The sequence below is a fragment of the Symphalangus syndactylus genome, chromosome 4 (genome assembly GCF_028878055.3).
Source record: "Symphalangus syndactylus isolate Jambi chromosome 4, NHGRI_mSymSyn1-v2.1_pri, whole genome shotgun sequence".
In the NCBI taxonomy this organism is placed as follows: domain Eukaryota; kingdom Metazoa; phylum Chordata; class Mammalia; order Primates; family Hylobatidae; genus Symphalangus; species Symphalangus syndactylus.
The window spans coordinates 44,977,943-45,003,113 of NC_072426.2; the positions used below are offsets into that span (position 1 = coordinate 44,977,943).

Sequence of the window (25,171 nt, forward strand, 5' to 3'; positions counted from 1 at the left end):
TAGGTCAACAGGGAGGTAGGTTTAATCTAGATAAGCTGAAAGATAGATTGCTATCAAAAACAATTCTCGAAGATGTGCATAGCCAAACTGGGATAGAAGGCAAACTCCCCAAAGCTACCTGCTGGTTTTGAGAGGGGTGGTAAGAAATGGCAATTCCCAGGAGTAGTAGAAAATAATATGCCTAACTACCAACAGCTCAAGTATGCTTATTTGCACATCCTAGACTTGGTGTCTGTAAGACTCATTTACCACTTTTATTTTCCTGTAGCTAGGAATGAACAAAAGAAACTGGGGCCTTCCAGCTGAGCCACTAAACCTGTCTTATTTGGAATGGAGATTGTCCAGCAAAGGCAGCAAACATGAATTAGATGTTAAGCTATTGAGCTGAAGAAAAGAAAGCAATTCACGTTTAGGTGAAATAGATGATGTTATCAGGAAGCCAGTTCCCACCAAAGTCGGTGCTTGGTACCTGGTCTCTCCAGTCTCAACAGACTCAGGTCAGGTCTCTCACCCAGGAAGCAACCACTCAATAAAATAGGGAACATCTGAGAATTACAAATGTCTGTTGCTCCTCTAAATCCAGTGCACAGGTTAACCCTGCATGCCCATTTCTTCCTGGGCTTCTTGATGGCAATGTGTTCTTAAATAACTGGTCTTGTGTTCACCCTGAAAACAAACTTACATGAAGTTTTTCATTTTAACACATTCTAGTGAATGGCTACTATGTGTTTCTGGCACTCATTCCTAACCAAGTCTTTAGAGATTTCAGATGACCTTAAAGATGCAATATCTTTTTCTTTTTCTTTTTTTTTTCTGAGACAAGAGTTGTGCCCTGTCACCCAGGCTGGGGTGCTGGAGTGCAGTGGTGCGATCTCGGCTCACTGCAGCCTCTGCTTCCCAGGTTCAGGTGTTTCTCCTGCCTCAGCCTTCCGAGTAGCTAGGATTACAGGCATGCACCACCACGCCTGGCTAATTTTTATTTTTATATTTTTAGTAGAGATGGGGTTTCATCATGTTTGCCAGGCTGGTCTCGAACTCCTGGCCTCAAGTGATCTGCCCACCTCAGCCTCCCAAAGTGCTGGGATTACAGGCATGAGCCACCGCGCCTGGCCAAAGATGCAAATTCTTGTTTGGATTTATGCTCTGCCTCTTCCCAGCATTTTCTTATCTGTAGCCCTGCTTGCTTGGGAGTATACTTGGATAAGAAGTATTGCTGTTGAGGGAACTATAAGAAAAGGATACTTCTTCCAGAAGTAAAGAACTCATCTTTAGAGTACCTTTAAATGAATTTTGTTTTTCTTATTTTGAGGTGGATTGGTCTTCTCTTTTTTTGGGTTTCCAGCTCTTTGGGACTCTCAGACTTTACCTTTCCAGCTCAAACACCATTAGTTAAATTCCTTCATTTTCATTAGAATGCAGCCTGCTGAGTATGTGGGTTTCACTGCCGGAGTCCATCGTTTAGCCAGTGTACATAGAGGAACTGCTTCAAATCAAGGCAACTGGTGAAGGGCTCAGCATGTTGGCAGCAATATCCCAGAGATTGAATCTATTTGCATTTTCCAGCAATATCCCAGAGATTGAATCTATTTGCATTTTCCTCATCTAGGATGACAGCTGCTTGAAGCCAGGGCTCTTAGCCCTTTGCATTTCCCTTTAGAGAGGAAGCCACACTGCCTTTCTGTGTCTGGTTCAGAGCTATTCCTTCTTGGCATGTTTTCTGGACTACATGCACATGGGTAGCCATAGATTAATCTGCAAAACCTAGTCACTTACCTACCCATAATATCTGGGAAGGTGTGGTATTTGTTTTAAAGAAACATTGTTTCTTTGGGAGGGCAGGTTCTGTCTGGACTTTGAGGTGGACTTAGTTATCCCTACAGTTCTTTAACTCTCAGCTTTTAATAAAAGATGAAATCAGATATTGATGCAGTTGGGTCACAATTCTTTAGAATGCTTCTACCCCAGGGCCGCTTCCTGTTCCTAGTCATGATTTTCCAGTTCAGTAGTGGAGTTTCTTGAGGCTAACTTACAGAAATTTCTAACTGAAAACTAAGAGTTATTGATACTTGTTTTTTTCAGTCAATCATTTACATCACCTATCCTACTCTCTGGAATTTAAATTTATTTCTCTAGGCTGGTCCTGGAAGTTGATAACCTTTTGGCAAAGCTTAGATTTAGGAGAAGGCTTATGAGTCCCTGTTCAGAGGGTCTGTGGATTCTCTTTGCTTATGGCTGTCTGCCTGCAGCGCTGGCAGACCATACTGTATGTCATGGATACCCAGTGGAAATATTACTGAGATGAAACACATTTCCAAGGGTATTTAAACTCTCACTCTGCCACCTTTCTAAGGGTGGGAGGCTGGCAGAGAGATGCTGCAATGCTTGATAATCATTTGGCCACATTGAAATTTCCAAAGGGAGCTCTTGCCGGTGCTTAAAAACCAAAACTCCTGGACACTTAGAAAATTCCATGAATCTAGCACAAAATATCCATTCTTGCCCAAGTGTATCCCCTTTCTCTCCAGCTTAATCTTTTTTTTTTTTTTTAAGCCCAGGCCAAGGGTACTTCTAACTGGAAACCAGGGGAGGAGGGAAGAACACTAGCAGGGAGCTAAGAGGCAGGTTGCTGGGTAAGCCATCCTGCTCCCACCTGGTGCCTGTATCTACATTGCTGAGTGCCGTGCGCCAGTGCCTTTCCTTTACCTGCAGATGGAGCCCATCTCTTTCCACCTGGGTGAGGAGACCCTCTGCTACTCCAGGGGTAAACCTTAAAGAAGGTGTCTTGAAGAGCCCAAAGGACACTCACATGCTAAGGTGTCCATTTTATGCATCTTTAAAATATTTTATTTAAAAAAAAATAGCCCTGCCCTGTCTTAGTGCCACTAATGGCCCAGTTCCATCCATTCTGAATGGAAAAGCGGAGACTGCCAGCACTTTCCTTGGTCTTCCCTTTGTCTCCCATGATGTGTTGTTCCCTCATCCCTCCCATCCATTTCACTGTGTGTGGATGGATAGCAGAGGGCACCATGCAGTCCTTGAGGCAGTCCTGTGTGATTCCGTGATCAGTTGTTTTTGTATTTTAACTATTCTTCCAAACCAGCAGATGTTTGGAAATTAAGGAAAAAATTAAATTCTCATCAATGGTTGCTGTTATAGTTAAATCAATAAAGATCTTGAGTATCAACTTGGTGTTTTAATTTTTTAAAAATTTCTGGTGAAATCGTGCTAAGGTTGTTTCACATTTCAGGAGTTTCAGCTAGTGGGGGAGATGGGCAGAGGTAAGAGGTAGTTGGCTCTTTGTCAGTTCTCCACACTTGCGGAGCACGCACTTTGTCACTGTGGACTTGTGTATGCAAAGGAGATGGTGGGACTCTCAGGGAGCATGACCCTGGTCCTGTGCTCAGGAGCTTGGAGGTGAACATGTATATGCTGGGCTGACAGCACCCAAGCATGTCCTTCTCTCAAGTGCCAGCCCTGAGGAAGCCCAAACAACTTTTCCTTTCTCAGAAGAGGGGCTGCCTGTGTCCCTGGGAGCACTGGTTAGACGTCCATCATGCCTGTTATCTCAAACCAAGCTGTGCTGCATGAGCGTCAGATTCCCTGCTGTTAACTAATCTAGCAGGTCTCATGCATTAGTCCTGAGAATGAGAATTCTTTCACGTGAACAGAGGTCCACAGAATAAAACTGGACTGGAGGAAGCTTTCCCATCGGAACTGTGTAGAGGTTTAGGGCACAGGCTTTGGAGTCAGGCAGTTTCAATTCCAGCTGTGCTGCTTAGTAGCCGAATTACCCAGCAGAATTCTTGTTCTACAAGCCTCAGTTTTCTCTAAAATAAGGTTAAGAAACAACTTTTCTAGGTGGTTGTGAGGCCCAGTTGATGTCACAAAGAGCCCAGTGCCTAGTATACTTAGCTCAGTAAAGAGTAGTTAAGGGACTCAAGCACAGCCCGGTTGACAGGGACACCCAGAGATTATTCAGCCCCCTCTCCTCTTCCCTCCAAGTGTGTAAGTTTAAGAGTGGAACAGGTTTGAGCACTGCAGCTACCACCTACTCATGGAACCTATAGAAGGACTAAAGGATCTCTTTAAGGGAAGATGGGACCAAAACCTTAAAAGCCCTTTCCCACATCCTTTACTCTGCCCTAAAGGCAATTAGGATAGGTAAGGATCTTACTGCTAATGAAAACGAAGACTTTTTTTTTTGAGACTGAATCTCGCTCTGTCGCCTAGGCTGAAGTGCAGTGGTGCGACCTCGGCTCACTGTTACCCCTGCTTCCTGGGTTCAAGTGATTCTCCTGCCTCAGCCTCCTGAGTAGCTGGGATTACAGGCGCATGCTACCATGCCCGGCTAATTTTTGTATTTTTAGTAGAGATGGGGTTTCACCATGCTGGTCAGGCTGGTCTCAAACTCCAGACCTCGTGATCCACCCGCCTCAGCCTCCCTAAGTGCTGGGATTACAGGCATGAGCCACCGCGCCGGCCCGAAAAGGAAGACTTTTAAAGACAGAGACAAACCCCAGGTTAGGGGTGCTATCCCAGGGTCACAGCCACTCCCCACATCTCTATGGATCCCGTGTTTCTGTTTCTTACAATGTTTCTAATTTCTCCAGGCTTACCTACTGCCAGGCCCACCCACTTCCCCAGCCAAAGAGTGTAATGTGTCCAATTTTTCCCACACAACTGACTTGGCACTTCCTGAGAGTGGTAAAATAACTCTTGAGTGCTCTTAAAACCCTAGGTTCAGGCCAGGTGCAGTGGCTCACACCTGTAATCTCAACACTTTGGGAGGCCAAGACAGGACAAGAGCTTGAGCCCAGAAGTTGGAGACCAGCCTTTGCAACATGGCGAGACCTTGTCTTGACAAAAAACAATCTTAAAAAATTAGTTGGGTATGATGGTGCATGCTTGCAGTCCCAGCTACTTGGGAGGCTGAGGTAGGAGGATTGCTTGAGTCCAGGATGGCAAGACTGCAGTGAGCCATGATTGTGCCACTGCACTCCAGTCTGGGTGACAGCAAGATCCTATATCAAAACAACAGAAAACATCCCAGGTTCAGACAGGACACAATTCTCCAAGGTAGTATTTACAGTGACTTACAGAGCCTTCAGCAAGCACATGGCCTAGAGCATGGAGCTATTCCCTAGGCTCGGGTGGGTAGGTAGGCTTTGCCCCAGTGACTTCTGTCCAGGCAACAGAATGACTCTGTTGCTGACGTAGCAAACACTGAGCTTTCAGCAGGGGTCAGCAAAACACAGAGTTTCACTACTTTGTGTGCTACTTTTATATGACATGAGGCAATGCCCTGTCGTCAAGGGTTTGTTCTTGGAGTCAATAGAGCCGCTGACTAAACACTCCCACAAGCTGTAGCTACAAATAGCTTGACCTTCCGCTCTCTGGCACCAGCCATGTAAGAAAGTCCTGGGGTGGGATTTTCACTTCTAAGAACTAGTTCAGTAGTGTAATTGGGTTCAAATATTTGGTTCTAAAGGCTAAGGCTTGGATCCCAAGATAGGTGAGCACAAACCTCTAGTTGCTATTAAGCAGTAAGTGGCCCTAGGGCTCAAGAGACCAGAGCTCAGCTCTTGGCCCTGCCACTCCTAGCTGTGTGGTCGGGCCCTGAGGCCTCATTGAGGTCTCATTTAGGAATGGGGATCAGACAAGCTGACCTCAAGGTTGTCCCTGCTCTCCTGTTGTGTATATGGGCAGATGCAGAATCCTGTTATGATTCTGAATTGTTGGATCTGGGCAGTCTATTTCCAGTCCAGGCAGTGAACATCTGGATCAGCTTTGTTGTGGAATCAAGGCACTGAGGTTTCTCAAGCCTGGGCCTGGCTCTAGCAAATCCAGCCCCTTTCTGGGCCATGACTATGGTGTTGACTCAACCAAAGCCTCAGTTGAGTTCGTCTGAGCTCAACAGGGTTCACTAATGATTGGAATCATTTTCTTTAGCATAAGTGGGTAGGCTTCTTGGGAAAGTAGAATGGGGTAGATACACTGTGGGCTCACATTCCCAGTAAAGTGGCCCCTTTGCTCCATGAAACTACCCAAAAAAGTGCCCCTGCTTTGGCAATGCTCAATGAGATCAAGCTGTTAAGAGCAGAATTGCTTCTTTTGTTTGTTTTATTTAAACAGAGACAGGTTCTCACTATGTTGCCCAGGCTGGTCTTGAACTACTGGACTCAAGCGGTCTTCCCACCTCAGCCTCCCAAAGTGCTGGGATTACAGGCATGAGCCACTGCACCCAGCCAGAATTGCTGCCTTTGAGGTCTTTTTACCTGGAAGATAACTGTGGTCAGGGGTTTTGGGGGATAGAGCTGCCTCACTCAGTCTCCTTTTGCTGTGCTGCCCATGTGGAACCTGAAATTAAGTCAGTCTTAGAACCCTGTGTAACAAAAGAGCTGATAAAGGTTAGATTAAGGGCATGTGGCAGGGACTGGGTTTAGCAGGCTTTATAAGCTTTAGAGGGAGATAGGGAAAAGGCAGTCCTTCCTATTCAGTCTACAGCTTAAAGCTCATGGCTCTTCTGAGCCTGACAACAGACATTTAATATGAATGCATTAGGATTCACCAGCGTTCCTTTGACAAGTGGAGACTGGACAGTGAATTGCTCACCTGAGGTCACACAGCTTCCAGTGGCTGAGCTGTGACCATAGAGCAAGTATCTTGCCACCCAGGGCAAGGCCTTCACCACTGCTGGATAGGAAGCTCAGAGGCCTCATTAATAGCACACATTGAGAGATTGAGGTGGATTGTCACCAACTTTAACAGACTCAGGTTGTGTGTGCCTAAGCAGACAGGCGCAGGGATGTCTGAAGGCTCTAGCTTCTGTAACCCAACATGGCCGGTCCTCTTGGATGAGTTCCTGCCTCTGCCTTCACAGGCACCAGCTGGCCCAGGAGAACTAGACAATGGCTTTATTGTTGTACAGCTCATTAGCAGAGACCCACTCCAGTGAGCCTCTGGACAAGGCCAGTAGATTGCCACTGGCCAGCCAGAAAGCTGTGGGGCTCCCCCAACCCAGCCTGAGACAATGAGATTGACGGACTCTTTTTAATCTATACAGTGATCCTTAATCTTTGGGGAGGGGGACAGGTCACACACAGACTACTTTGGAGAATACATGAAAGCTATAGGCGACTTCATCCCACCTCCAAAATACATGCACATATGTCTCAACTTTGACATACAGTTTCGGGGGGTTCACAGGTTTTTTAAAAATCCAGTAAAGAACTCATGCACTTGTGCTTTTCCTCGCCACTGTCTTTTCAGTAAAGAGAACATCCAGCAAGCCCCCTGCACAGGCTTCTTCCTCCCTCTTCCTGACAGCGGCCTCTGTGCTTGGCCAGACTCCACTGAGCCCTTCATTTACAGAGTGGGCAGCCCCTCCTCTTCAGTTCTGGTGGGCAGAGCAACTTTGCCCCTCTCTCTTTCTTCTTACTGGATTAGATGGTTATCATGTCTTCCAGGAGCTTCCCAGCCTTCCAGAGTGCAGGCAAATCCAGTCTCCCTCCAGGATGTCATCAGAGGCACCCACATTCTTCCACGATCATGTCTTTATGGTGATCTAGGAGCACTCTGCCGTTATCCACATACAGCATGCTCAGTGGCTTGGTCTTCACTGGGGCACAGCAAGTAGAAGGGACTCGGTGGGGCTGGTAACGTTTCAGCAGACTCTGTAAAGGAAAGGAAAGGAATGTCAATTCACATCCTAATGGGCAGGTCAGAATAGTAGTATTTCTCGGTAAAGAGTAAAAAAGTTACGGAGTTAAAGTCAGTTCCTGAGTGCAAAAATAGCAGAAAATTATTTTCATAAAGGAATTAGCTTGCCAATATATCATGAACTCCAATGTCTCAACTAACTTTAGCTCTGTGCTTGTTTTGTGAAAACAGACTTTAAACAGATTCAAAAAATTACATGTATCTGGGTAGAGTAGTAGCTAATTTTTTTTTTTTAGTAGTAGTAGCTAACTTTTATGTTCTCCTATTATTCTAGTCTAAAGGGAATACCATTTTTTTTTCTTTTTTGAGATGGTCTTGCTCTGTTCCCCAGGCTGGAGTGCAGTGGTGCGATCTCAGCTCACTGCATCCTCAACCTCCTGGGCTCAGGTGATCCTCCCACCTCAGCCTCCTGAGTAGCTGGGACTACAGGTGTATGCCACCATGCCTGGCTAATTTTTGTATTTTTTGTAGAAATAGGGTTTCAGCATGTTGCCCAGGCTGGTCTTGACCTCCTGGGCTCAAGTGATCCACCCACCTCAGCCTCCCAAAATGCTGGAATTACATGAGTGAGCCACCGTGCCCGGCTGTGAATACCAATTTTAAAAATATTCCAAGAAACTCCTGGTTTAGTTCTAGAAATATGAAGCAGAAGAGTTAGTCATGTGGAAATTCTTTTGGGATTTGCTGTCAGCCAGAGAAGGACAGAGAGAGTCAATAGGAGGAAAGGTAATAACCCCTTGGCATTTTGGAACCAGGCCCTGTCCCTGTGGTCTAGTAACATCTTTTTAGATCAGAGTGTCAGAGTTGGCAATTGGGACTGTCTGGGTCTTTGTGGTGCTCCAGGTGGGCGATGAAAATCAGCGGGCCTGGGTGAGGCTCAGGACAGGTCCTCGGAAGCTCTAGCCCCCCCAGTGACTCCCTTGCATGACCTCAGCCCATGTGCTCATGCTCCCCAGAGACCCTGAACCCCGCCTGAGGCTTGGCATGGAGGATATACTGCAAGTCCAGGAGATTCTCATTCCAGACTTCATGGAGTAAAATGAAAACATTTTGGTCCCATATGACCTTTGACAGCAGGGCAGGGCCACCTATAACATCAGATCCACCATATTAGGTTCTATTTTCTGTTCTCTCCATCTTCTTCTCTTTCTTAACTCACCAGCTCCATTCTTCCTCCACCACCTCCTAGACCTTAGGCTGACTAATGGCACCAAGTGGCAGCCTCTGGCCTTGTCTACTTCTTTTTCTTGTTTTTGAGATGGAGTTTCGCTCTTGTTGCCCAGGCTGGAGTGCAATGGCATGATCTCGGCTCACTGCAACCTCTGCCTCCCGGGTTCAAGTGATTCTCCTGCCTCAGCCTCCCAAGTAGCTGGGATTACAGGCACGGTGCCACAACACCTGGCTGATTTTTGTATTTTTAGTAGAGATGGGGTGTCACCATGTTAGTCAGGCTGGTCTCGAATTCCTGACCTCAGGTGATCCACCCACCTCAGCCTCCCAAAGTGCTGGGATTTCAGGCATGTGCCACCACGCCTGGCTGGCCTTGTCTACTTCTGTGGAATGGGTAGTCAATTCTGAACCAAAATACTGTGGCTGGAACAGTGAGATTCCAACCATGGCCCCATAATGCAGCCAAACATGCCTGTTACCTACCAACTACTTTACAGGCCATATGCATGTCATCTCATTAACCCTACAGCATCCCTCTGAAATATGGCATTGCCCTCCTCATCTTACAGGTGGAAAAACCGAAGCTTGAGAGAATAAGCAACCTGAACAGTATCACACAGCTAATGAGGAGTCAAATGCAGGCCTGCCTGTCTCCAAAGTCCAGATTCTTCCTTTCCTAGAATGTCAGGGCCAGGGAAGTGCTGAGACCCTCTGGTCTACCCCCACCCCCTAATTTTATGAAAGACAAGGATAAAGTCCCAGAGAAACAATGTGTTCAAGGCTACCCAATGATGGCATGACCCCATACAGGCGCTATAAGGATGTTACACTCGGTCATCTCTACATCCCTGGTACCTAGCACAGGATCTGGCACATTGGAGGTACTTGAATAACTGTGAATACAGGAACACAGTCATTTAATAGCAAAGCTAAAGCCCTGTCCCCCAAGGCCAACTTACTGCCTCCCCTCCCCCTCACTCCTGGCATCCCACCTGGATGTATGCATGGTTGGTCGGATGAAACTCTTCCCCGACAGGATTAGGACACTCGCCCTCGCAGCGATAGGCGTTGTACTGCTTGGGGTAGATGATCCAGGAGCCCCATCCGATCAGGTTGAAATCCACCTGGAACTTGACCTTCCGACACAGTTGACTTCTGTCTGGCAAGTGATGTCGACGGTGCCTCTTGCCCCACTCCCAGGACAGCTGTCCCTCCTGGGCCCGCCAGGAGCTCTCGGCTTCCCACAGCAAGGTGGACCCACCCAGCTGCCTCTGCTCCTGCGAGAGGTTGGAGTAGAGCATAAGGAGCACATTGGTGGCAGGTGGTGTGGGGGGCTGCGGCCAGCACTCTCCAGCCACCCTGGACATCTGCTTCTCCAGGGCCCCAGGGCGCTTCAGCCACTTGGAGAGTGGCCTCGTCACCTCCAAGACCATGCTGCCCAAGGAAAAGGTGACCTGGGACAAAGTGACAGTGAACAGGTCCATCTGAAACCGCTCTAAGCAGCTGGCTGAAGCCTGCTCTGTGTCGGGCTTTGGCTGGTGGAAAATCTTAATGGCAACTGAGCCCTCAGTGGGGAGGTCCACGGGGCTGGACAGCTGCAGCCGGAGCTCAGCCCATGCCAGATCCTCTTGTTGGCTCAGGAAGGAGAAGTCAAAAGCAAATGTCCAGTTCTGCCCGTCCACCTCCACATCTGGGTAGGAGAAAACCAGGAAGGAAGCAGGGTGAGTGAGGGCCTCCCCCAGCCTCAGTCAGCGTCACAACCACCATAGCTCTTGCTGGAGGCCTTACCTTATATAGAATTACCTTCAAATTCTCACCCCAACCCTATGAGTTGGTAAGATTTGAGTCCCTTTTAGAGATGAGGAAAACTGAGGCTCAGAGTAGTTAAAAGTCCTGACCAAGGTGTCATTCTTGGAAGGTGGCAGAGCCGAGAGTAAACGTGGATTCGCCCAACTGCCAAGCCCAGACTCCGAATCACTGTTCTTACAGTCCCCCTTCCAAGATAACTTGCACAGCCAGAGGACAGTCAGTAAAAGTGTGATGAGTTGCATCTCCTCCTCCCCTCTCTCCTCCCGTACATAAAGTCTGACCAACATGGAGAAACCCTGTCTCTACTAAAAATACAAAATTAGCTGGGCGTGGTGGTTTGCACCTGTAATCCCAGCTACTCGAGAGGCTGAGGCAGGAGAATCATTTGAACCCGGGAGGCAGAGGTTGCAGTGAGCCGAGACAGTGCCATTGCACTCCAGCCTGCACAACAAGAGTGAAACTCTGTCTCAAAAAAAAAAAAAAAAAAAAAAGAGTGGCCTGTTTTACAGACACATTGAGCTAGATGTGAATATCATGGAAAAGCTCAGAGCTCTCAGGGAGCCACAGGCAATAGAAGCCAAAGACTGGTCACCCTCTACCCACCCCCCAGTTCCTAAGAGTTTTTGGCAACCTTACAAATAGGTTTCTAAAGGCTTTCTAGGCATGACTACCCACCTACAGGATGCTCGCCCATTCCTGTCTCAGGTCATTCACACACCTGGGGCACACAGCAATCGCATGCACCCAGAAGCTTCCAGAAGGCTGAAAGTGGGAGTTGCCCCTTTACAATACAAGGTGGATTATTTCCCAAAGAAATTCACTTTCTCTCTGACCAAAGATGCTCTATGAGACAACAGATGAATAAACTGTTAGATGCCCAGACTGGACCTACATCAGAGATCATCACCCAGAAGACACACACACCCAGCCCTGTTCCACACAGCCAAGACAACCAAACCCAAACTGGATGACAAGGAGTAGGGGAGCGCACCCCATTTATTCTGGTCCTGGATTGATTTTCCCTGATGTCTGGGAATAGCATAGATTTGTGGATTTTCAGGTCACTTAATAGTGATGCCGGGCGCGGTGGCTCACGCCTGTAATCCCTGCACTTTGGGAGGCCGAGGCGGTTGGATCACCTGAGGTCAGGAGTTCGAAACCAGCCTGACCAACATGGAGAAACCCTGTCTCTACTAAAAGTACAAAATTAGCCGGGTGTGGTGGCTCACGCCTAATCCCAGCTACTCAGGAAGGCTGAGGCAGGAGAATTGCTTGAACCCAGGAGGTGGAGGTTGTGGTGAGCTGGGATGGCGCCACTGAACTCTAGCCTGGGCAACAAGAGCGAAACTCTGTCTCAACAACAACAAAAATAGTGATGAACTTTCTTCAAGCTCAGTTTCCTCTTCTTTGCGATGGGAATAATGCTGCACCACCCTCTCTGATTATCACAAGGACCCAGAGAAATAGAGGTTTGAAGGTTTATTGCTAAATAAAAGTCGGGGTTATTCATTAGAAATAAGACAGGGCATTTGTAACTCTTTGTGAATAGACTCTGGAGGTAGTGATGATCTCTGATGTAGGTCCAGCCTGGCTGCATAACAGTTTATTCATTGACTGTCTCCGAGAGCATCTTTGGTCAGAGAGGAAGTGAATTTCTCTGGGAAATCCAGCTTGTATTGTAAAGGGGCCACTCCCAATCTCAGCCTCATGGCAACTTCTCCCAGCCCATCTCCAGCAGCTCTTTTTCACTTAATTTCCACTTCCCTCCTCATTAGCACCTACAGGAGGCAATAACCGGCCCGACTGGCAGCTTTCTCCAGAAGTGTGGGGAGGAGGCTAACATTACTCAGCACCCACTGCTGCCATCTGTACCTGGAGGATTGGGGCGGTGAGTTTAAAAACACTTTATCTTGGCCAGGTGCGGTGGGTCACTCCTATAATCCCAGCACTTTGGGAGGCTGGGGTGGGTGGATCACTTGAGGTCAGAAGTTCGAGACCAGCCTGATCGACATGGTGAAACCCTGTCTCTACTAAAAAAAATACAAAATTAGCCAGGCATGGTGGTGCACACCTGTAATCCCAGCTACTTGAGAGGCTGAGGCAGGAGAATTGCTTGAACCCAGGAGGTGGAGGTTGCAGTGAGCCAAGATTGCACCATTGCACTCCAGCCTGGGTGACAAAAAGCAAAACTCTGTCTCGAAAAAAAAACTTTATCTCAACTCTTTTAGAAGAAGGCACTCCTGATTAATGGTTAAGAGCAGGGGCCCCCAAGTCTCCCCATGATGGCTCAAATTCTGTCACTTGCTGTTTGACACTGGTCAGGCTACTTTCCTTCTCTGAGCCTCAGTTTCCTTCTCTGTAAAAGGGAGATGGTAAAAGTAGCCACCTCACAGTGGTGTTAGGATTAACTGAGATAATTCATGTAATGTGCTTTGCCCAGCACAACCAAAGTTCAATAAACACTGGCCGCCATCAGCTGCCTCATTATTGCCCAGGTCTGAGAGTTAGAAATGAAGGTGTCCGGACAGGCCACAAGGACCTGGACAGGGGTGCAAAGTCTCCTGTGAACAGGATGGGCAGTGGGCAAGGCTGGGTAGGGAAGAGGCTGGTCCTTCCTGCTGAAAGAAGTCTGTGACTCCACCACCCTTCCTGCCTTCTCCCACTGCTGCCAGGGCGCCTTGGGACAGGGCTGATAGGTTCTCTGGTTCATCTTAAAATAAGGGTTCTAATATTGTGGGTGTCATTGGTGCCTGATGCAAGGTAGGAATGTTCTCAGAAAAAGACAAACACATCTAAATACAACAAATGTGATTTTAAGGTGGGTATGAGGAAGGGGTTCATGGACACCCAAAAACCCATTCATATGCTGAATGCAGACTTAGCCACATAGATGCCCCTGATGTCCTCCTGGCCCACCTCCAGTTCTTTTTTTTGAGATGGAGTCTCGCTCTGTGGCCAGGCTTGAGTGCAGTGGTGTGATCTCGGCTCACTGCAGCCTCCACCTCCTGGATTCAAGCGATTCTCCTGCCTCACCCTCCTGACTAGCTGGGACTACAGGTGTGCACCACCATGCCCAGCTAATTTTTGTATTTTTAGTGAGACAGGGTTTCATCACGTTGGGCAGGACGGTCTTGATCTCTTGACCTCATGATCTGACCACCTTGGCCTCCCAAAGTGCTGGGTTACAGGCGTAAGCCACTGTGCCTGGCCCCACATCCAGTTCTGAAGAGGTGGCTCACACCCTTGGGTTCCCTTCCTGTCACTGACACCGCCGTCCCCAGACAGGGCCGTGAGGCAGGGCTGTGAGGGCCTGACACTGAGCACCCACTCTACACTTTCATAAATTATAAGGGTCGTTACCATCAGGGGCTTCCCGTGTGCCAAGTGTTTCATAGGCATTCTCTAAATCTCCTCACTGTTCCTCTCATCTCACCATTTGCAGATGAGAAAACTGAAGGTCCAAGGTGAAGGTTAAACGGCAACAGATATGTAAACCCAATTGGACTCCAACATCCCTTTCATGCAACTGCGTGCAGCTTATTCTAAATAAACCCAAGATGGAAGGAGTGGGGCCAGGACATCCCTTCTCCTCCAGTCTCCCTCCAGGAGGGCTCTTCCCACTGCTCTTAGAAAATGAGGCCAATTCACAACGTAAATGTGCCACATGCCGCTGTACACTCAAAAACAGTGTTTAGGCCGGTCGCGGTGGCTCACGCCTGTAATCCCAACACTTTGGGAGGCCGAGGCAGGCGGATCACGAGGTCAGGCGAGACCAGCCTGGCCAATATGGTGAAACCCTGTCTCTACTAAAAATATTTAAAAATAGCTGGGCACGGTGGTGCGCGCCTGTAGTCTAAGTTACTCGGGAGGCTGAGGCAGGAGAATTCCTTGAACCTGGGAGGTGGAGGTTGCAGTGAGTCGAAATCGTGTCACTGCACTCCAGCCTGGGCAACAGAGGGAGACTCTGTTTCAAAGAAAAAAAACAAAAAACAAACAAAAAAAACAGTGTTTAGCTGAAAGAGAGCAGTCTCCTAATTTACAGAAGGGAAGGCAGACAAACCAAGACGCGCCAGGGACAACAGGGAATCAGGAAGCAGGATTTGAGGCCTAGAACCCAGTTTTCCAGATGCCTGTCCATCACCGCACACATCTCGAACTTTCCAGAAGGGAGTGAACTGGAAAAGCGCTCCTTCCCTTCTTTGCCCCCTCCCATCCCCGGCCGCTTTTCGGTGGAGGGGCCGAGCACCCCAGCAAATTTCTCATTGCCCCGCCCCCGAGGATGTCCCTGGTCTCGCTGGTCCCCAGATGACCCTTCCGGAGAGGGTCACCGGCTGTCTGACCCCAGGCGCGGGAGCGAGGAGCCCCCGGCACCAGGTCACAAGGGGCGGGCAGTCGGCAGGTCGGATCAGATTAGCCGATGTGGATTGCGTCCCGGCCCCGGGGAGGGCCGTCTGGCCCCCTCAAGCGGAGGGAGGCGTGGGCGGCCGCGGCTGCCCAGGCGGCGGAATGTGGATTGAGGCGCGGAAGGGGCTCCTTCTTCGCAGCACCCACCTGCTCGCCGCGCTGGGTGCCCAGAACGCGCTGCCAGGTCCTCCAGGGCGATACCCTCAGATCCCTGCCGTCCTTGACATCCACTCCCCCGCAAATCATGGCCCCGAACCCGGGGCTACCCGAGACACTTGACACCTCCCCGGCGCGGCTGGAGGACCCAAGGCTGCCACAGTTCGCGACTTCGGGACAGCCCATCCCTGATCTCCGGGCCGTGAGCCCGAATCCCCGATGTTACCAGCTCAGCTGCTGATACTCCTGACGTCACACCCAGGGACCCATTCACCCTCACTCACAGAAAGAAAAAAAAATCGCCAAGACCAAACCATTACAGTAATACCAAGGACCGTTTACTATGACTGTGCCGGGTACTGCGCTGAGCGTTTCGCGCGCGTTGTCATCTCGCGCTTTCCACAGTCTGATAGGCGAGGTGTTATTTATTACACCTATCCTACAGATGCGCAGACCCAGGCGCCGGGATAAGCAACTTCACAAGACAGCGGAGATTAGGGGCTCCCACCCTTCCGTGCTGCGCTCCGCGCAATCCCAAACCAAAACCCAGAGACAATGGTCCCCCTCGAGGACACACCCTGAACGCTGGAGTCCCTTCCCTACTCGGCCGTGGATACGACCCCAGCCACCAACGCTGCACCCCGAGCCTGCTGACGCGGAGACACCCGCAGAGCTAGGCCCTGGGCTCGGGACGCCCGGGCGGCGGCAAACCCGGCTCGGAGCCGCAGACCCCAACCCAGAGCACTTCCTGAGTCCGCTGGCTGGACGCGGCGGAGGCGCCCCGGGGTGCCCAGCAGGGCGCGGTAGGCGGCACACCCTACCTTGTGCCTGTAGGCTGCGGATGATGTCCGCCCTCGGCAGCGGGTCGCGGTAGAGGCTCAGCATGTACGCCAGAGGGGACGGCGACGAGGGCTGCCCCCGCGTACGCAGGAGCGCAGTGGCCACCGTCGCAGCACCCACCTGGAGCAGGGCCCAACAGGCGTGCAGGAGGAAGGGCAGGCAGTGGGCGTGCATGGTGGGCTGGCCAGGCCTGAAAGCAGCACCTCCAGCCCTTATATCCTGGGCCTCAGCAGCCGCCCCGCCCCCACCTTTCCTCCCTCTGGGGAAGCTTTAAGATCATATAACCCCCCCTCCAGAGGGTGGGGGGCAGAGAGACCTCCTGCTGGGGATGGGCGAGACCTGAGCCTGGTGCGGAGGAGGCCCGCAAAGCTAGCGGAGGACCTAGTTCCAGGGACGGGATCTAGGGCTCCTGGTTTGCCCGGTCTGGACACCCTGGCACCCTGCTCCTCTAGGTACCAAAGGCCTTGAGGCTGAGACAGAGCAGGCTTATCCCGGCAGATTCCCAGGTCAGTACTGCGACTTCCTTACTCGACCTCACCTGGGATCCCTGCCCCATCCTCTCCTCTCAGGCTGCAAATGGACCGCTGGCTCCTCAAGAAGCAGGAAGAGAATGCCGAGGGATCCTCGCGGCTCTCAGGCAGACTTTGACACAAACTGGCCGGCGCAGCCTCCCTGGCCACTGTCTAGCTGGCCTCGGGGAGCACCCCTGGCCCTACCAAATACTGAAGTGCTTTCCTGGGAAGACAGAAGGCAGGAGAGACCAGGACGATGACTTCTCCATCTGAAAAGGGAGTGTTCAGCAGAAGCTGGAGCCAGATGGAGCCAACGGGGTGTTCCTGGTTCATCAGGTTCTTCCCCCACAGGCAGACATCACCCCAGTGATTTCAGGAGGAAAGGTGTTACCCTTGTTGCCCACATCCCCCAATCCCTGCCTGGTGTGGCAGGGCCACAGAAGACCTGGGTGTCGGCTCAGGGCCACTCACTTTGATCTCTGGGCCCAGCTTTCCTTATTTGCACAAGAGTGATCTTGTCTGGCCTCCTCCCTTCCAGGTGCAAAGTCAAGTCAGGGCTGGAATGACTTTTAAAGAAATGTAAATCCCTGCCCCAGTGTCTGGCCCCATCCGTTTTCCTTTACACCTAAGGGCTCTTTCTCTTCTCAGCTCCCCCCACCTACGGATCCTTGACAAGCACGTTAGCTGCTGGCTGACACTTACTGAACAGTTACTAAGTGCCAGGCATAGTGCTAAGTGCTCTATACACCTGACTTCTTTCACAGGATGCCTCCAGCTCAAAAGAACCTTAGGCTGCTGGCCGGGCACGGTGGCTCATACCTGTAATTTCAGCACTTTGGGAGGCCGAGGCTGGCAGACTGCCTGAGCTCAGGAGTTCAAGACCAGCCTGGTCAACATGGTGAAACCCTGTCTCTACCCAAAAATACAAAAATTAGCCAGGCATGGTGGTGTGCACCTGTAGTCCCAGCTCCTCTGGAGGCTGAGGTGGGAGGATTGCTTGAGCCTGGGCGGCGAAGGTTGCAATAAGCCAAGATCGAGCCACTGCACTCCAACCTGGGCGACAGAGTAAGACCCTGTCTCAAAAAACAAAACAACAACAAAAGAACCATAGGCTGAGACCTAAGCAGGTTGTTAGAAAATGGAGAAAGGCCCAGCAGGCTCAACTAGGAGCTCCAAGCCTTTGTCCTCTGTCTTAGGGAAGGAGGCTGTCCCACGTAGCTGGGGTCTCACCTAAGATTCAGGAGACCTGCGCTGTCCACCACAGGAGACCTGGACAGTCTGTTAGTTTCCTAAAGCTGGAACTGTCTTGTTCATCCTGCTGTCACACAGTATATACCATCATTATCGTTGGAACTCAAAAAATCTGTGTTAAGTAAATAATTCAGGCCAGGTGTGGTGGTTCATGCCTGTAATCCCAACACACTGGGAGGCCAAGGCTGGAGGATAGCTTGATGCCAGGAGTTTAGACCAGTCTGGTCAACATAGCAAGACCCTCTTTAAAAAAAAAAATTAAAAACAAGTAAATAATTCAGTGAGGCCAGACGCAGTGGCTCATGCCCATAATCCTAGCACTTTGGGAGGCTGAGGTGGGCAGATTACCTGAGGTCGGAGGTTCGAGACCAGCTTGACCAACATGGAGAAACCCTGTCTCTACTAAAAATACAAAATTAGCTGGGCATGGTGACACATGCCTATAATCCCAGCTACTCGGGAGGCTGAGGCAGGAGCATCGCTTGAACCCAGGAGGTGGAGGTTGCAGTGAGCCAAGATTGCGCCATTGCACTCCAGCCTGGGCAACAAGACCGAAACTCCCTCTCAAAAAAATAAAAAAAAAAACAGTGAATGGCACTATGTCTGAACTCGCCTGAAGATAAGCATCACCTTGGTGTTTGTTAAACTATTGACTCCCTTTTTTTTTTTTTTTTTGAGATGTAGTTTCGCTCTTGTCGCCCAGGCTAGAGTGCAATGGCACGACCTCGGCTTACTGCAACCTCTGCTTCCCCGGTTCAAGCAAGTCTTCTGCTTCAGCCTCCCGAGAAGTTGGGATTACAGGTCCCCACCACCATGCTCGGCTAATATTTGAATTTTTAGTAGAGACGGGGTTTTGCCATGTTGCCCAGGCTGGTCTTAAACACCTGACCTCAGGCGATCCACCCGCCTCAGCCTCCCAAAGTGCTGGGATTACAGGCATGAGCCACTGCGCCCGGTCAAACTATTGATTCTCAAGTCCAGACCCAGACCTTCGGATTTAGAATTTGGTGAGAGGTCGTGGTCATCTACATATTTCACAAGCACTCCAGTGATACTTTTTTCTTTTTTTTTTTTTGAGACAGGGTCTCACTTTGTAACCCAGGCTGTAGTGCAGTTACACGATCTTGGTTCATTGCAGCCTCTACCTCCTGGGTTCAAGCGATTCTCCTGCCTCAGTAGCTGTAATTCCTCCCTCAGTAGCTGGAATTACAGGCACATGCTACCACGCCTGGCTAAATTTTTGTACTGTTAGTACAGACAGGAGTTTCACCATCTTGGTCTCGAACTCCTGACCTCGAGTGATCTGCCCGCCTTGGCCTCCATAAGTGCCGGGATTACAGGCATGAGCCAACATGCCTGGCCCTCCAGTGATTCTGATCAGCCACCTTTGGGACCCGCATGGGCTAGGGTTCTTGTTGCAGTTTGTAACCCACCTCTCTACATTGCTTCCTCATCTGCAAAACATGTCTAGAGATTACTTCTCCCATGTAGACTAAACGAAATGAATGTAAAAATGCTTTACAAGCTCTAAAACCTGATGTCACTGTAGAGGATGATGCATGCGGGTATTATTGTGGGTGGTCCATGGTTGTCATCTGACTTCCCCAGCCTAGAGACTCAGCCTCAGCCCTCTGCGTCAGACCCCTCCCCAGAGGCAGAAGGCACTCTCATCCAGGTCACGCACATACAAATACAACAATGACAGGTTGTAGTTAGTGCTGTGGGAGCCTCTGACCAGGACTCGGGTTCCAAGGATGGCAGCACAGGGAAGGCACAGACAACTAGATGGAGGTGTGGGAGTCAGACTCAGTGAAGCCAATTCCAGAACCCAGGTCTACCAAATCACCACGTGGCCTAGTGTGTAGTTTGTCCCTGTTTAAACATGCTCAGCTCAGCTCAGAGCACCCTCATCTGCTGAGACAGGGAAGGAACAAAAAAGATGGCATGCTTTCCATGCTGGACCAGAAGCTTCTTTTATTTATTTATTTATTTATTTATTTATTTATTTATTTATTTATTTTTTGAGACAGAGTCTCGCTCTGTCGCCCATACTGGAGTGCAGTGGTGCAATCTCGGCTCACTGCAAACTCCGCCTCCCGGGTTCACGCCATTCTCCTGCCTCAGCCTTCTGAGTAGCTGGGACTACAGGCACCCCCCACCACGCCCGGCTAATTTTTTGTATTTTTTAGTAGAGACGGGGTTTCACTGTGTTAGCCAGGATGGTCTCAATCTCCTGACCTCGTGATCCACCTGCCTCGGCCTCCCAAAGTGCTGGGATTACAGGCGTGAGCCGCCGCGCCTGACCTTTTCTTTTTTTTTTTGAGATGGAGTCTAGCTCTGTCGCCCAGGCTGGAGAGCAGTGGCACAATCTCGGCTCACTGCAACCTCTGCCTCCTGGGTTCAAGCAATTCTCATACCTCAGCCTCCAGAGTAGCTGGGATTACAGGCATGCACCACCACGCCCAGCTATTTTTTTTGTATTTTTAGTATGTTTAGTATGTTGGCCAGGCTGGTGTCGAACTCCTGACCTCAAGTGATCCACCCACCTCAGCCTCCCAAAGTGCTAGGATTACAGGCATGGGCCAATATACCCAGCCCAGAAGCTTCCTGAAATTAGGGGTAAAGCTTTATTCATCACACGTCCCTTGCACTGTGTGGTACTTAGTAGGTGCTCACTAACTGGCTTTTTTTTTTTTTTTTTTTTTTTTCTGAGATGGAGTCTCGCTCTGTCACCCAGGCTGGAGTACAGTGCTGCGATCTCAGCTCACTGCCAGCTCCGCCTCTCGGGTTCACGCCATTCTCCTGCCTCAGCCTACCGAGTAGCTGGGACTACAGGCACCCACCATCACGCCCGGCTAATTTTTTTTTTGTATTTTTAGTAGAGACGGAGTTTCACCATGTTAGCCAGGATGGTCTCAATCTCCTGACCTTGTGATCCGCCCGCCTTGGCCTCCCAAAGTGCTGGGATTACAGGCATGAGCCACTGTGCCCGGCCGGCGCTCACTAACTATTTAAGGTAAAATGAATAATAATAACCATAGCTAACATTTATTGAGCACCTAATGCGCCAGACATTCTGCTAATAATTGCATTGATTTTATCCTCATCCCCATTTCAGAGATCATGAAGAAACAGAAGCTCAGATAATTTGCCCAAAGCCACAAATTTACAAGTGGAAACAGCCAGTATGTGAAGGGGCAGTCTGCTTGTCACCCAAACCCATTGCTTCCCCATAGAAGAGGAGTGAAAATGTGCCTTGTACTAAGACTTTTAAAAAAACTCTCAAATAATGTCTTCCCTTTCCCAGGGTCCAACAGCTGCAGACAGCTCATTTCTGATGTGTATTGGCTTAAAGCCCTGTGGAGGCCTGGAATTTCTCTCTGACCCGCAAGAGCAAATGTCTGACAAAGCTCATCCATCTCTGAACTTTCTTGGGCTCTGGCACTATTCCTGGAAGAACCTGAATCTCTGTTGCTTTTTTAGGACTGAGGCTAACAGTCACCCTCACTTTTTAAAGACATTAGTTAGTCCAGGATCTCTTTCATATAAGAAAGACCAGAAGTGCCCTTTTCTCAGGTGAGGAATGACACCTTCTCGTTTCCTCTGCCCCAGACAGACTGACCATCAGATTCCCTGACCTGGGAGATAACCTTTGAGGCCATCCCAGCTGGCAAGAGGGTGGGGGCAAAGTCCCTTGAGGTTCTCAGATGCTTTCCAGTGTTTTCCATCGAGACATTTGGGACCCTCCCTTGACATGAGCAGCAATGTGTGACACGGTTAAGTGCTTGGATCCTGAAGTTGAGCCTCCAGGAGGCAGAATCTGGATACTTCTCTGTCACTTCCTGCCTGGGGATATTAGACCAGGCACTTAGCATCCTGAAGCTTCTGCTTGCTCAGCTGTAAAATGGAGACAAATAATATCTACTGACAGGAATGCTATAAATAGTAAATGTGTGTAAAGTGTATAGTGCACGTAGCATTTAGTCATTCATTCATTCATTCATTCATCGAACAAACCTGCTTGTCTAGTGAGTCTCTGGCGGGCTGACTCAGAGCTAGATTCTCAGGGAATCGAGGACATGTCTTTAGTGAGCATTTCCTGTATGCCAGGGGTGACACTGGCTGCCTTTGCCTGTAGGTTGCCTATGTAAGCAATCCTGTTCACCCCTCACTGATGTTCTGTGCGGAAAGCCTTTCAGGGATGGAGAAACTGAGGTACACAGGAATTAAAGCATAAGCTTTGTGAGGGTGGAGGGCACCAGCTTCATCATATCCCTCTGTGCCTAGCATAGCTCCTGGCACACAGGTACCAGTAAGTATTTGCTAAGTGATTGAACCCCATATTCCCAAAGCAGGGCCTCCAAACACCCTTGCCTTTTACGTGTTCTTTCCTCCTGCTGTTTCTACTTTATCTCCCCCCGGTAAACTCCTAAACTCCTACTCATCTATCAAGACATAGTTTAAAAGTCTCTTCTTCCACAAACCTGTAACTGCCCCTGCAGCAATTTAGCAGAGCCCTCTTCTTCTTCTTTTTTTTTTTTTCTGAGACAGAGTCTCACTTTGTCTTCAGGTTGGGGTGCAGTGGCATGATCTTGGCTCACTGCAACCTCTACCTCCCAGGTTCAAGTGATTCTCCTGCCTCAGCCTCCTGAGTAGCTGGTATTACAGGTGAGTGCCACCAGGCCTGGCTAATTTTTGTATTTTTAGTAGAGATGGGGTTTCAGCATGTTGGCCAGGCTGGTCTCAAACTCCCGACCTCAGATGATCCATCCACCTCGGCCTCCCAAAGTGCTGGGATTACAGGCATGAGCTACAGCGCCTGGCCAGCAGAGCCCTCTTCTAAGTAAAGCATCAGGGCGGGGTGTGGTGGCTCGTGCCTGCAATCCCAGTGCTTTGGGAGGCCAAGATGGAAGGATCGATTGAGACCAGGAGTTTGAGACCAGCCTAGGCAACATGGTGAGACCCTGTCTGTACAAAAATTTAAAAATTAGCCAGGTTGTGCCTGTAGTCCCAGCTACTTGGGAGGCTGGGATGGCAGGAGGTCAAGGCTGCAGTGAGCCATGACCACACCACTCCACTCCAGCCTGGGTGACAGAGTGAGACCCTGTCTCGGAAAAAAAAAAAAAAAAAAAGAAGAAGAAAATCAACAAACAAAGTAAAGCGCCGGGCGCGGTGGCTCACGCTTGTAATCCCAGCACTTTGGGAGGCCGAGGCGGGCGGATCAAGAGGTCAGGAGATCGAGACCACGGTGAAACCCCATCTCTACTAAAAATACAAAAAATTAGCCAGGCGTGGTGGCGGGCGCCTGTAGTCCCAGCTACTCGGAGAGGCTGAGGCAGGAGAATGGCGTGAACCCGGGAGGTGGAGCTTGCAAAGCATCATAGAGCAGTTGTCTAAACTCTCTTCAGTGAAGGCCACCAGCCTACCAGACTGTGAGCTGCCTAAGAGCAGGGGTGACCCCTGATTCCTTTCTCTCTGAGGCCCCAGCCCCTGGTTTATAACTGCCCACTGTTTGCTGGAATCTGCAACCTACGTGAATGAATTCAGTCTCGTAAAGGCAGGTCTAAGACAAGTCTCTTGCTTCTACCTTTAGTCTGTATCCCCAACTGTTGGTCTTGGAAGCTGATGCCCAGGCTGAGAGGTGCCATCCAGTGACTCTGCTGGGCATATGTGGCTCTCTGTGATCTCAAGCTAGAAATGAGCCTCCATCTCCAGCCCTGTTGTCCAGAGCCCTCCCCTACAAACCCCTTGGAGCCCAAAAGCACTCCAGCCACATGCAAACACCTGGCCTTCCCCAAAGTTCAGAGCTGTCCTTTCTCTGCCCAAAAAGATTTTGCTTCCTCTTCATTCAACAAAACATTCCTATTTCTCCCACAGAATCCAGCCCAAGAGTCTCTTCTTCCATGAAGCTTTCCTTATATGATCTCCCTCCCCTCAGGCACTCTCCCCTGAGACCCCTTCCTTATCCAGGCTCCGATCCCAGCCATTCTTTGTTTATGGGACATGATCTTCGAGCCCCTGGGAGTTTCCCACCAGCAAGCCTGGTGCTGGTTTGCACTGTATTCTTCAAAGCTCTAGGCAAAGGGCCTGGTATGCAGTAAATGGAGGTTGCAAACCATGCCTGCAGCTGGCCCTGGCTGATACGGTGTTTTGTCTGGCAGCCAGCTATGTTTTTAAAAGTTTTTGGCTGACTGCCATGGCTCGCACCTGTAATCCCAGCACTTTTGGAGGCTGAGACAGGAGGATCACTTGAGCCCAGGAGTTTAAGACCAGCCTGGGCAACATAGCATGACCTCATCTCTAAAAAAACAAAAAAGTACATCCTGACCAACATGGTGAAACCCTGTCTCTACTAAAAATACAAAAATCAGCCGGGCGTGGTGGTGCATGCATGTAATCCCAGCTATTCGGGAGGCTGAGGCAGGAGAATAGCTTGAACTACGGAGTCAGAGGTTGCAGTGAGCCGAGATCGCGCCTCTGCACTCCAGCCTGGGAGACAGAGCGAGACTCCACCTCAACAAAAAGAAAAAAAAGTATCTGGCCGTGGCGGCCTACGTGTGTAGTTTCAGCTATGCAGGAGGCTAAAGTCGGGAAGATGGCTTGGGTACAGGAGGTTGAGACTGCAGTGAGCCACGACTGTGCTACTGTACTCCAGCCTGGGACAAAGACTGAGACCCTGTCTCAAATACAACAAAACAAAAAACAAAAAGAAAGAAAAGTTTTTAAGATGCCAACAATGTACATTTTTGAGATTGTTCATAAAATACGTTTTTGTTTTTTTTTCTTCATTTGAGAAATGGAAAGAAAGGTCTGGGCCCTCATTTCAACATGGAAAAGGTTCCCTAAAGCCAAATAGTCACTATTTCCTTTAGGTAGGGTCTATTCTCTTAAGTGCTGGAGTCAATCCTTAACTTATTACACCCATTTGCCTGGCCCTAGAGACCCTTGTTATATTTTATTTTATTTTAAAATTATTATTCGTTTTTTAAGATGAAGTCTCACTCTGTCACCCAGGCTGGAATGCAGTTGACTGATCTCGTCTCATTGAAACCTCTGCCTCCCAGTTCAAGTGATTCTCGTGCCTCAGCCTTCTGAGTAGCTGGGATTACAGGCATACACCATTATGCCTGGCTAATTTTTGTATTTTTAGTAGAGACGGGGTTTCACTATGTTGCCAGGCTGGTCTTGAACTCTTGACCTCAGGTGACCCGTCCCTCTCAGCCTACCAAAGTAGTGGGATTACAGGTGTGAGCCACTGCTCCCAGCCCCCCTTGTTATATTTTAGATGAGAGAAAGACACTCTGGAGTCA

General features: G+C 49.6%; 1 protein-coding gene across 2 annotated transcripts; it reads right to left on the reverse strand.

Annotated features, from left to right (window-relative positions):
• Nucleotides 1-6,507: 6,507 nt before the first annotated feature.
• Nucleotides 6,508-23,476, reverse strand: NODAL (nodal growth differentiation factor). Of its 2 annotated transcripts, none has more exons than XM_055274583.1 (3): nucleotides 23,449-23,476; nucleotides 9,882-10,579; nucleotides 6,508-7,673 (listed from the first exon to the last, which is right to left on the reverse strand). In XM_055274583.1, the coding sequence occupies exons 2-3, from the start codon at nucleotides 10,371-10,373 to the stop codon at nucleotides 7,521-7,523; spliced, it is 645 nt and encodes a 214-aa protein (XP_055130558.1). In that variant the 5' UTR covers nucleotides 10,374-10,579; nucleotides 23,449-23,476; the 3' UTR covers nucleotides 6,508-7,520. The 2 variants fall into 2 exon arrangements, with proteins under 2 accessions (XP_055130558.1, XP_055130556.1); XM_055274581.1 differs by lacking the exon at nucleotides 23,449-23,476 and adding an exon at nucleotides 16,080-16,286.
• Nucleotides 23,477-25,171: the final 1,695 nt, after the last annotated feature.

Bases quoted from the DNA above. Each gene is read 5' to 3' on its own strand.
- NODAL (XM_055274581.1), bottom strand. From the start codon at position 16,272: ATGCACGCCCACTGCCTGCCCTTCCTCCTGCACGCCTGTTGGGCCCTG. The intron at 10,580-16,079 runs GTAGGGTGTGCC...TCTCCTACCCAG, and splicing joins CCGCAGCCTACAGGCACAAG to ATGTGGAGGTGGACGGGCAG. The intron at 7,674-9,881 runs GTGGGATGCCAG...TTTCCTTTACAG, and splicing joins CCAACCATGCATACATCCAG to AGTCTGCTGAAACGTTACCA.